Here is a 12,868-nt window from a genome sequence, read left to right on the forward strand (position 1 = left end):
GTGGCATTTATCTGGGCTCTAATCTGAGGTGCTGTTAACTTGCATCAACTTATCCTCAGCAGCAAAGGTCACTTCCTGGGGCAGTCCTCATGCGAGCCAGTTTCATAGTAGTGCTTAGTGATTTTTGCGGCTTCACTTGGGCACGTATTGGAAGTTTTAGCAATTTTCCATCTGACTGACTTTCAGTTCTTAAATTAATGATGGACTGTTGTTTCTCTTTACTTAGCTGATTGGTTCTTGCCATAATATGAATTCTAACAGTTGGGCTCTCAGCTGTGTACCAACCTGACTTCTGCACAACACAACTCGTCCTATAATGTGGAAAGTTGTAAAAATAAAGAAAAAACATTAAATCAGAAGGTGTGTCAAAACGATTAAATGGTAGTGTAAGCACTGATAATTATTATATTTGTGAATCAGAGGGAAAAAAAAAAACCTCTTAAAAGCACATGGCATATCTTATATTACGACAAACTTCAAGTGGCATGTTTTTTTTGTTTTTAATTGATTTACTTACATTACTGTAAATTAGAGCGTGGAAATCATATTGACATCTAAACCAACAGTACTACATCAATAAATAAATACGCAAATAAATGTGCAACATACAATAACGTTATATTGTTAATTTGACAACTCCAAATGCAGTTCCTTAATGTCAAACAAACAAGAACAGTCACAGTAAAACTATTGTACTGATGTCAACGGTGCATTTTAAAGCTGATACTGTATGTGATATGTGCTTTCTCAGCTATAAGCTGGTATAATAGTGTGTATCCAACCATTACAAACACACAACAATGCCAATAAAAATTGTCAATAAATAGGTCCATCAGTTATTGCTAAATTTATATAATTCAATTTTTTAACCTCAAAAACCTCATAATGCTAAGCATACAGAACAAGGTAAACCTCCCAACTAATAATAGAACAAGATTATCATCAGACTGTCTCCTTAAAGAACTGTTTATAATCATAGTAGAAAGAAACAAGTCTAGAAATAGCACCTAAATACCCCAGAGGATGAAACACATCTAAAAAAGTTTCACTGTGCTTTCATGTCTTGTTTCTGGTAAACACACGCTCCCCTCGTAGGTTGAGGTGCTGCAGTTGGTACTGTAGCACTTCAGTGTCTGATGACTCTTTGATACTTATTTTGTCCAGATTAAGGTAGTCAAGAGACTTGGACTGGGCACCTTTACTTTTAAGCAAACAGAGTGGTAGTGGAGCATGCAGAGCCCTCCCAGACTCGCCGTGGGCCAGAGATCTGAGGAAGGTGTCGCTCGAACTGGGCATACGCCTTCGTCTTCGTCCATTAGTAGCAGGAATGTCGTATGGTTGGTAGTACCGGCCTTTGGCTTTGAAAATACGTGAAGACCGGTGGATGCCCAGGTCCACAGACTTAGGGACAGTGCTCTTGATGGAGCTGGACACTGCATCTGATACACGGGCCTTCTCAGGATTACCTTCTGACCACTTGTGGGCCAGTTTGAGCAGCTCCTCACCAGTGGTGAAGCCCACCAAATAGTTTGAGTCCATGTGGAGAATCTGGTATCCTGCAACAGTACCTCTGATTGGTGAACATGGGGTGCTGGCACAGCGAGGTCTCTCTGCTTCTGGTTTCAATGTGGCTTTGATGTCAGTTGTAGGAAGAATGGAGACACGTGTCCTGGATACTCCACTTATATCCATTTCCATCGTTACAGATATCCTGACTGATCAAAAGGTTAAAAAAAGAAAGAAAAAAAATATCAGCCATGAGAATTGAGACACACACACACACACACGCATGCACGCACGCACGCACGCACACACGCACACACGCACAACTTTATTTTTTATAAAGCATAAAACAACAGACCAAGGTGCTGTACAATAACATCAAACAGAGGGTGGACATAGCTGGTGGTGAGAAGTTCGCCGGTCCCAGCACCAAGAAGGAGGCTCCAGGTACATCATATTGTACTATATCTACCATCATTAGTATTTACATTTTCCAAAAAATTGATGCCTTCACTTAGATTTAATCTATTAGAAATATGTAAAAGTGGGCAAAGATTTGTGCAAGCAGCCAAGTTGACTTGCTGTCTTGAATACAGTGGGTGAGCTGACAATTGCCATTCATGGCAGCTTGAAGTTGCTCTATAGCACCGGCCCTATCCAGAACAGTCAAACATGGTATGCTTGAAGCAGACACCACAGACACCAACTAGCGATTGACAATCAGCTAGCTCCCATGCCCCCTGTTTCTCATGAAAATGCAACAAAATGTCAACAATTGGAGGAAAAAGAAGAGAAGAAAAGAGTTGAGAAGAAAATAAAACAAATAGTTACTTTGTCATATATTTAAAATACACTAATAATATTCTGGTTATATGCTAATAACAACAGCTGCCATCCTTTCAACAAAGAATATAAATGGTTGCCAGGTGCCATACAATTTTCCAACAAACAAACAAAATAAAATCAGACAAAAAGAATCACTTTCCCTCTGATAAACAGTTTCCTTACATTCTGACATCACACGAAAGTTTAATTGGCTAAGTGTCATAATCCAATGCCAGCTACCAGCATCAAAAACGCAGTATCGCCACTTCTAATACCTGTCGACTGATTGGCGTGTATTAGACTCCTTTCACAAAGTTTTGCAATTTATGATTCTCTTATACATTCTCATTAGGTTCTCAATGGCCCCACTTTGACAGTTACCACCATTGTTAAGGAGCATGTTAAACACAGTACACTTGTGCAAATTAATTACATGCAATGTGGTCAATGTGGTATGTTGCCGGTGTTTCCCTTCTTTGTTGTGATCAGGGTCATTATTCAAAAAGTAATCAATACATATATTACACATAACGCTTTTCTTAAAAGTCATGCATTATCTTACTTGTTATACTATAACAAGTATAAAATAAAATAGCCTGCAAAATGACCTCCAGCAGGCCATTGGTGTGAAACACAAATTCTTTGCGTTGATGCTTCGTTTAAGGCACGGCTCTGTAACCATGGGAAGGCAAAAGCAAGCGTTTTAGCCACATTTGCGACTAAAAACAGACGAGCAATAGAAACGTATCTAAGAGCAGTGTGTGACTAAAAGGTTTGGCAACATTAAGCCCACACAGCCCCCAGTTTTAAACAGAAACACTGATAACGCAACAGCAGCAGTGATGATGACACAGGCACAGTTTAACGTGAAGCTGGAGTCCATTTACACACACAAGAGCAAAGAAGCAGAGCCATTACCAAGAGCGCAGAGTGAAAGAAAATGTGTTTCTAACATCCAAAACAGCATCCATCCTTTGGAGAAAGCTTTGTTTTAATTACAATTAAAGCATTTACTTTGAAAAAACCTCCAGAAGTTGTATTAAAATATCCAGACAAATGTTTTTGTTTTTTGGACAAATGAAACAGATGATGAATGAAACAAAACAAAAAAAACGTTGCAGTTTCTAAAATGGAAGCCAATGAGCAGTTCATTTTGAAAGACCTGTATTTTTCTCTTTGCACTACTGTATAGTTCTGTGTAAATAATCATTCTGTACATACGATAATTTTTAATCCTACAACTGTTTATAACTTGCATAGTTCACATTTCTGTATAACTGTATATCTCAGATTTCTGTATAGTTTTTTTATTTCATATTTATATCCTGTTCATATCCTGTACATAGCTTGTACTCACTACAGCCTGTACATACTTATAGTTATAGAATATTCATAACATACTTCATACCGTGTACATTATAACATACCATAATAGACCCATTTCTGTAATATACTTACATATCTATATTATTGCTAATATATATTGTAATATATCTATATCACTAAAGCACTTCTGGATGGATGCAAACTGCATTTCGTTGCCCTGTACCTGTGCATGTACAATGACAATAAAGTTGAATTCTAATCTATTCTACATATATTTGCTCATTAATAAGACAAAAGCATTTTTTTTATCTGATTACTCAAAGAATCAATGAAATAATCAATAGATTAATCAGTTACTAAAACAATCAATAGCTGCAGGCCTGTGTGAATGTCTCAGACCAAACAATCACAGACTCGATGAGGGTCGTCCTGAGTTCAGTGGCACTGTGAAGCCAGACTGTCATTTACCATAGAATACCAGAATTGGTCAGGTGTGTGTGATGACTTTGCCGTAATCTCTACTAATGTATACATGAAACATAAACATTGCTCTATGTAAGACATTAAGCAGCATGAACAAAGAGACAGTAAATCAGGTTAAAGCTAACCTGCAAGACCACCGTGATACATGGCAAAAATAGTGTACGTTAAAAGTATTATTATTATCATTATTATTATTCTTATTATTATTATAAAGGATTAGTTATTAGTGACTTGAAATTAGGGACAAGCTCGTACTGCTAGATCAGCTATTGCATATAGCATATAAGCTATCTCATGGTAAAGAGCTGAAACTCATCTTACAAACTCACCAGATTAATCAGGTAATGGCATTTACCAGTCCTTTTGGGGTCTAGCAGCCTAGCTATATTAATATTTCTTCCACTTGAAAAAGCAGCCCTAGTTGTAGCTTGAATTTATTTAATGCTTGATTTAAGCCACTGAAGAAAAATGATGCAATGTTCCATCCTAAGCTAAGCTTGCAAAAATGCAGTGAACTGTTCAGTATAAAAGGTCAATAATTACTGAAGAATAACAGATGACCACTCAGAAAAGAAAAAACATGCTGCTAACTTGCCGAGGAAACAGCAATCTTATAGTTCAGTGAAAAGGGGCCTTAAAGGGAGGAAAGCCAATACCGGGAGCAATACTGTAAAAAAAAAACAAAAGAAAAAACAGAAAATCAGTCATTAATTTGTGTGAATAAAGCGTGCTGGCTATTTTTTCTTTCCATGAAACAATTATAAACCAAGATATTTTATGTGTCCAGACTTTAATTTTAATTGAACTATTTAGACACAGAGGACCCGCACCCATAAAAATAGGACTAATAGCCGCAGCGCCTGCAAGCGCAATGGCGAAGCTAGTCGTGCCATACGAAGGAAGCCTGGAAAAGCAGCAGCAACGACAAGCATTGTTATTATACCAGTGCTACTGGCTTCACACCAACACACGTACATCTCAAGCGTGATACAATTGATAACCTTGATATTAATGTCGTATTTTCGAAGGAAGTGAGATAGCGCAGGTGGAAGAAATGGCTGTTACACCCAACGACAGGCCTGACTCATTCTGTTCCTCGCTGAATCAGATGGCTCACCGCGCTAGTGAGAGCAAAAACCTCTTACATACAAAACGTTAGTACACTGAACACACATTATCTACATTTCTGTAGAAACGCGACGTATCGCAGCGTTTTAAACACTGGCTCAGCACCGCACTTGAAACACACCGATGCTGAGCACTGAACTGTCGTTATATGGCCTGAGAAGCTAGTTCATCATCAGTAATGTTCACCGGAGATTTTCTGGCTTCATAGCCTATTAACCGAAAGCAGAAGGAAAAATAAATACTACTAATGATAATAATAAGAAAGAAAGAAGGAATTATAACACGAACCCTCGAAATCTCCGCACTCCGTTATCTCACGCCCGTGCTCGTCAACAGCAACAGGAACAGGAACACTTCCTGTCTTCTTCTTCTTCTTCTTTTTTCCAGGAAGAAGAAAGCAAAGGATGACAAGGCTGGAATTTACACACCTGTGTAATTACGAGCAAAATCAAATTCAGTGAAATGTAATTACATCAATTATTCCCAACGAAACATTTTCATGAACAAATTCAAAAAATACGAGCTTAAAAAAGGAAGCATTTTGATAGTAAATTGAACAACAAAACTGACTTGGAGTGCGTCTTTTTTTTAGGAACTAGATGCAGCAATTTATTGACACATATTCAAACATACATAGAAAGGCAGCAGCACATAAGGCAAAGGCAGAGTTAAAGGCAGACATTAAAAAGCTGCTGTTCAGCTGCTGTAGATGGTGTTTTGTTTAGTTTGGGTTTTTTTTTTAGGTTTACTACTTCTTTATCTTTTACTTGTCCAGTTTCCTCAAAATATCTAACTACACTGTAAACATCACTGGGTAATAGAGCTTTGTGAATCACTTTGTTGGTGCAAAAATATTGTTTTATGCTGGTCAAACTGTGTTATCATTTGCATATACTCTACATTCAGTTAATGAAATGGAAACAAGCTATGTGTATTTGTGACATGCTGCTAGTAACAAAAAGTAAAGGCATTTAAAAAAAAATGTTGTTATTTGTCAGATACAGACGGACAAAATGGTGGTAGACGGACAGAAGAAAACGGCCGTAGTGATAGATGTACCGATTCCGAATGACAGCAACATCAGGAAGAAGGAACACGAGAAGCTGGAGAAGTACCAAGGGCTCAGAGAAGAGCTCGAGAAGATGTGGAGGGTGAAGGTAACAGTGGTTCCAGTTGTAATCAGAGCACTAGGTGCAGTGACTCCCAAGCTATGTGAGTGGCTCCAACAGATCCCAGGAACACCATCCGAGATCTCTGTCCAGAAGAGCGCAGTCCTAGGAACAGCAGAGATACTGCACAGGACCCTCAAGCTCCCAGGCCTCTGGCAGAGGACCCGAGCTTGAAGGATAGACCATCCGCAGGGCTGAGAGGAGAATATATGTATGTAATGTGAGGGTTCACTATGTGGTTTGGAATCTCTCTGAACGATTAAAATAAGCAAGATGGAAATTGATAACTTTCTTAGCAGCCTCTTTACTCTCAGCACACAGCAACAACAACCAAACACTTCCTGTGTATAGCCTTCATGAATACTGCACTGGCCACTCAAAGCCAGGAAAACCTATACTCAGATCAATGCAGGGAAAACAACTAGGTAGATTCAGCACATACTTATTACTGCTTTGAACATGCATGTGTAAACATTCAGATGCGTAAACATGTAAATAGCAAAGCATGTAACCACTGAATGGGTACATAACTAGCTCTTTAACCCATTTAAACACCTCTTTGTGTATAAAATAACATATAAATTTACACTTTACATTTATATATATATACATATGCGAAACCCTTCCTGGATACAAACCATGTCGGAAATGTCTAAATAACACTAAACAGCTTGTGTGCTGTATCTTGCAAATGTAACACATGAACATTTCACAGCAAATGGAAATTGGGCATTGAAAAGCTCATCAGGGCTGCAACCCCAGTCTACATCTCTATTCTGTGTCTCATTGTACATCTGTATAGTGAAAATAAAGGCATTCTATTATATTCTATGGATCACACAGGGAATCACCTTTTGATTTCTTCATTGTCTTAACAATTTAGAAATTCTGGATGTTGTTCTTTCTTTCTCCAACACACAGGAGGAAGAGCTGAGCAGCCATTTTCCTTGTGAAAAGTCTTCATGCTACCCACCACTTGAGAAAGAATCCAAGTGAATTACGTTAAACAAAACTGGGAGTCTGATTTTGAGTGCCAATATTAAAATGTTTAACTCCTGGTGCACAATTGTTCCAATGTGCACATTTAGTTATAATAGAAACAATCCTGTGTCTGTGCTGCAATACCAAGCTTATCTGGAATAGATAAATCTGCTGCATGTTGGGTCTCCTTGCTCTTGATAATCCACATCTGTTCACATCAAAAGTGAACTTCTACTTCAATACAATTCTAAAAATCACATCTTCAGCTGCCAACTCAACACATATTTTGGGTCCCTCACTCTAGCAAGCGGTGAGCGCAGCGCATGCTGTGTCCGATGTGAAAGGGCCTTGAAGCAAATTTGGCTTGGCTTGAAGAATGTTGGCCACTTTGGAAGGGATTTACCAGACAACTTCCTCCTAAATATTTTGAAGACTGGCTACCTGGCTTTGAATACAAAGCAATCTGAAATAACAACAACAAGAAATTAATATAGAGCATCTACCAGGCTGTTATAAAAACATTCAGCACTACCAACACTAATAATATTTCATTATTAGTATTGGTAAAAAAAAATAGCTAATTGGCAATTTTCAGTTATAACATCAGATCCTGAAACTAACTTACATTTCTTGCAATTTGCTGTCATGAAGTCCTCATATCATCTGTCTTTTCTGAGCTTTGGTAGAGTATTATTGTTGAGTCTGGTCCCAATGATTATCCTTTAGATGCAGGTGACCATGGTGATAAAGATGAGGCCTCTGAAGACGACACTGCCACTCCAGTAGGTTCCTTCAGGACCTAATAAGTGGAACCTGGCAAACTTGATTTCACAAGTACAAGTAAATCAAAACTATACTTATATAATAGTAGACAATAAATTGACTTAGTTACATTCCATCACTGCACTCAAACTGCCCCCTTGTAAAGATAGAAATCCTGTACATAAATCCTATACATGTCTGGGGCCCGGATCTCCTCCAGTCGCTGATGACCCGGGGGGAAACGTTATGGCTCCCCATACCCACTATTAGACACTTACATGGAGAAATCTTATGAACATAAACGGGCCCACACACACAGGTGTATACACAAGTGTTCAGACAGGTGTACAAACAGGTACTCACACACTATCTTGGTTGGCTGCTGCCTCTAAACATATAATGTATTATTAGTACTGTATGCTGTTCACTCAATATTTATTACTTACTATTACTGATGCTTATGGTTGTTGCTGTGGTTTTCCTACTATGTTGTCTGCTTTTTGCCCTTTTTTTCACTCTCAGCAGGCGATCAAGCAGATTTTCAGTGTCTGTTCTCTCTCATTTCCTCTTCTCCTCTGTTTTTCTTCCCGTCTCCTTCTGTTAAATGTCTTCCCAGCCTCTCTTTCTTCCTCTATCTGATTGTAATAAAAAATTGCCCCCTGCGGACGGACTATTCTTCAAGCTCAGGTCCTCTACCAGAGGCCTGGGAGCTCAAGAGTCCTGCGCAGTATCTTTGCTGTTCCTAGGACTGCACTCTTCTGGACACAGATCTCGGATGTTGTTCCTGGGATCTGCTGGAGCCACTCGCTTAGCTTGGGAGTCATTGCACCTAGTGCTAAAATTTACATTGGATTTATGAAATTCAGTGCATCATAAATAGACAAAGTAAGTTTAACTTTTCAGATTTTATTTCACTTTTCCTGTGTAAAGTTTGAATCTAGCCAGATTTTTAAACATTTAGTATTCTCTGATTGGTTAACAGGTTACCTGGAATAACAGTTTGTGTCTCCCCAAAAGTTTGAGTGAAGAGCAAAATAAACATGTATGCATAAAAGAAGTGGGGGAGTTGATCTGTTGGGTACCTCAGTTCAACTTCTCATTAAAAAAGCCTGATTGGAAACACCTGCCAGTAGGAAGGACCGATAAAGACAGCAGCATGTCCTAAACACGTAACTCAGATGTACACTGGTGTTTGGTCGGAGTAGCTGGTGTGTGTGGACCCGTGGAAATGTGAGTGCTTTGCATGCACAGTCCAGCTGGAGGGTTTGTGAAGACAGTGAGTGCAGCTACTGGAGTCATGGTTGCCCGGTTCTTAATTGCAAGGTACAATGTTTAAATGTATTTTCATGATATGCACTTCCTGTACTTGAATGTGAAGCTTTGGTCTGGTTTTATCTTGACTGTATTTGTGCTGCTTGACAGGTTTTTACTGCTTTATGTTTTGAGTGATGTGAACTATTCCTCAGCTCTTCCCAAAGGTGAGCATGTTGAAACCTACTCTAATGATTTTATGAAATGACAACTTTATGTCTTACCTGAGGAGTCCAGTGAAGTCCTGCCTGCATCCAGAATCTGCAGCATCTCTTTAGATAATATTTGAAAGAGGTTTAACAGTATTTACACTGGAACAAAATGTGTAGTATGTAATCCAGGCAGTTTTTTTTCCTCTCCCCCACTTCAGGTGATAAAGCTGTTGGTCACTAAACAGGTCTACCAGTGTACCTTATCAGGACTTTGCAGCTACTGGGTTAGGGTCGAGATACCTCATGCTCAAATTGGCAGATTTGATTTGGTTAAAGCAGGGTATTTAAATGGCTCACAGCACACTGAGAGGTAAAATGTAACGCTGAGTTTGCATTACTTTAACGTCACAGCCGGGTTTCATTTAGTGGGGGGAAACTCTACAGGTTCCATGTATGATGCATTAAGTTAACTTGCAGATGTTTAGATACCAAAATCTCAACTTATGTAATCAGTCATCATAAGCATGGTGTTTTATCTTTTTACTTTAGTAATTGCTTTGAAAAGATGGAGTTCTTCAGTGTTAAATTTGGAAAAGGAAAATTCAAGCTGGGTAACTGTAGATGGTATAAATCTATATGAATATTATGCTTTCTGTGAGTGGATCACACAAATTAACGGACTTCCTTCCTCCTGTTAAGAGTATAAGAATACAAATGTCTTTGACACTGGCTTAATAAACTCAACACTGAAGTTCTATCTAAACAATACTGACAAACTGTAGATGTGTTCTAAGCTTTACCAACATGATTATAATCTGTACTCATACCCATGTTCTTTCTCAGCCACAAGTTCTGTGCAGCCTAGAACGTGGCAGGGTGGAAGAGGGGAACAAGATGTATGGAAATCCTCGCCCTTTCCAATACATGAGGGCTCTGAGGCCGACAGATCCACAGATCTACCCTAATGTGCGTAATCAGATTCAAGTCGAATCCCCAAGATCATATCAGCAACGCTCTAATATTCCCACCAACAGACCCATGGAAACATCGCTGGTCCAGCCACGAGCACACAGAAACAATCTTGTGGCCAAGCCCAGGAGCTTTGACATAAGCCTGAGGATTCCTTTTGCTCACTCTCATGATCGTGCTAATCCTCCTCGGTACGGACCAAGCGGCCTTACTATTGACAAGAGTTTTAATAATCCCCGCAGAGACCATGCCCATGATCCTTCAAACCTGGGCTACCAGTTCAGCTTATCCATTCCCTTTTCACATGGTTCTCCACGCCCTCCAGGTAGCCAGGAACATCACGGTGGATGTCGACACAGGCCTGAGAAAGATGATTTGAGTCGTCAAACAGAGCATTTGCCAGTTCACACAAGGCTGTACCCTGACCAGCATCATGATGAAGGCCGCCTGCAGGAGTTTGCATTTCCGAAGCCAGCTGGAGAAGAACACCCATCAAGGCCACGTCATCCTCAAAGATATGCCGACCCTTACAGTGGATACTACAACTTCCAGATGAATCCTACGTGGAATAACTACTAGTGGCATTACCGTGGACCTCATTGGGGTCATGTAAAGCATCCATCTTCTGACCCTTGGCCAAATTTCCATCGGTCAGCTTCAGACTGGCATGGATGGAAGACATGACCCAAACTCACAGGGCAGAGGTGGGTCATTAGTTTCTAGCTATTACAACATGGCATTTCATGTTGTTAAAATCTGTTCCTCACAAATGTCTCCTCCTTTACAGCTCTACAGTGCAAGAAGGATGATTTCCTGTATTTATCTAAAATAAAGTGAAAGCTCCCCTGTAGTTTCTCTTGTCTTTTGTCAGGTTGTCTGAAAGAACGGCTGAACATTTGGGCTGAGGTTAATTTTCAAGAGCTATTGACCATTCATGTCTGAGTCTTGTCCTCATAAGCAAGAAGCAACAAGTCTATGCCCAAATCTGCTTTTTCTAAATATTTCGGTGATGTGCATTTTGAACCAACTCCAGTCGTCAGTTTCACGAGAGGCGTATCAACACCATTATAAGTATTCCAGACTTTACACTGAATCAAATATCCCATCCCGATAGTTTCTTGTATACAAACATTGTAGAACTTCAGTTGAGTGCCTGCCATGAGATTGCTATTAATATTGCTATTCCTTAAAACAGTGCATCATTGTGGCTGAAGTAGCAATAGGACTAATGGTAGGGAAAAGTGGCAGAAGATCTTTTGGAAAGATGTACTTGAGTTTCAGGGGTGATTTATAAAAGCTGGACGTCCCAGGTCTGGAAAAGCTGACAACAATGCATCTTTACACAAAACACTAATACCTTCATTATTCAAATATAATTTGTTTTAAAGAAGTTGAAGTGCTCCACACCCACACGGACTGCTAAACCCCAGCAAGCACAAAGGGAATGTGCAGCTGACCAGAAAAATGCTTTAATTCAGCAGCGTATTGGCACAATGATGCATCCTCTGGGTGGACAAGTACTCTCTGTAAGAGCTATTGCATCAAATGTGTTTGGAGGAACTGGTGAGCACAAACTAGTTGGAGTGTATTTTGATGGTGCTCTGTTGTGCAGAGAGCTTCAGGTTTTTCCAAAATTTGAGAGATTCACCTAGAACATCTACAACTCACCAAACACTTTTGTTTAAATAATTGAAGAAAAAAAAAGTTTTGTGGCAAGGCACACTGACTCCAGTAGTCTCTTTGATACTGCACCGTGCAGCGTGTAATATTTAGCTAATGTGTACTCAAACATGTAGCCCCCAGTACAGTCAACTTATAACTTCAGTGAATAAGTCAGACTTTGCACTGTTTTGTTTTGTGTGATATTTAAATATGATGGCTGTCAAGTTTTTTCAGTAAACATTCTTATAGTCATAAAGAAATGTTTTTGCAAAATATTTCAAATTGTTCTAACAAATCTGTGCTCAAAGGAGTTCCTCCTGCTCGAGGTGTCTTGCAAGAACACTAGCATATAATGTGCATGCTGCGTTATTGCCATCACATGTATGAGGCATGTATTTACTTTTTGTACTGCACTTTTTCTTACTGTTCTTGCTTCTGTTCCTTTTTGGTACAGATGAGTTAATTCGAAGGTTTCCACATCTCAGCCGACAACTGAAACAAAGCAGCTGACAAAAAGGCATCTGTACCTCCAAAAAGTGATGCAAGAGGATACTACCACCAGCAAATGTGTGGGCGTATCTCACTGTCAGACAAGCT

General features: G+C 39.4%; 2 protein-coding genes across 4 annotated transcripts; one reads left to right on the forward strand and one right to left on the reverse strand.

The window, feature by feature from the left end:
* Positions 1-486: 486 nt before the first annotated feature.
* On the reverse strand, positions 487-5,674 carry macir (macrophage immunometabolism regulator). Of its 3 annotated transcripts, XM_042223540.1 has the most exons (3): positions 5,554-5,674; positions 4,733-4,804; positions 487-1,715 (listed from the first exon to the last, which is right to left on the reverse strand). In XM_042223540.1, the coding sequence occupies exon 3, from the start codon at positions 1,696-1,698 to the stop codon at positions 1,057-1,059; it is 642 nt and encodes a 213-aa protein (XP_042079474.1). In that variant the 5' UTR covers positions 1,699-1,715; positions 4,733-4,804; positions 5,554-5,674; the 3' UTR covers positions 487-1,056. The 3 variants fall into 3 exon arrangements, with proteins under 3 accessions (XP_042079474.1, XP_005929089.1, XP_005929088.1); XM_005929027.3 differs by lacking the exon at positions 4,733-4,804 and having other exon boundaries at positions 487-1,711; positions 5,554-5,671; XM_005929026.3 differs by lacking the exon at positions 4,733-4,804 and having other exon boundaries at positions 5,554-5,668.
* A 3,683-nt stretch (positions 5,675-9,357) lies between these two features.
* LOC102292477 lies at positions 9,358-11,326 on the forward strand. Its single transcript, XM_005929030.3, has 3 exons — positions 9,358-9,500; positions 9,600-9,655; positions 10,484-11,326. Exon 3 carries the CDS (start codon positions 10,535-10,537, stop codon positions 11,186-11,188), a length of 654 nt encoding a protein of 217 aa, XP_005929092.1. The 5' UTR covers positions 9,358-9,500; positions 9,600-9,655; positions 10,484-10,534; the 3' UTR covers positions 11,189-11,326.
* The last annotated feature ends 1,542 nt before the right edge of the window (positions 11,327-12,868 follow it).

This window comes from Haplochromis burtoni, unplaced genomic scaffold (genome assembly GCF_018398535.1).
Source record: "Haplochromis burtoni strain Fernald_Lab_line unplaced genomic scaffold, NCSU_Asbu1 Contig_113, whole genome shotgun sequence".
NCBI lineage: Eukaryota > Metazoa > Chordata > Actinopteri > Cichliformes > Cichlidae > Haplochromis > Haplochromis burtoni.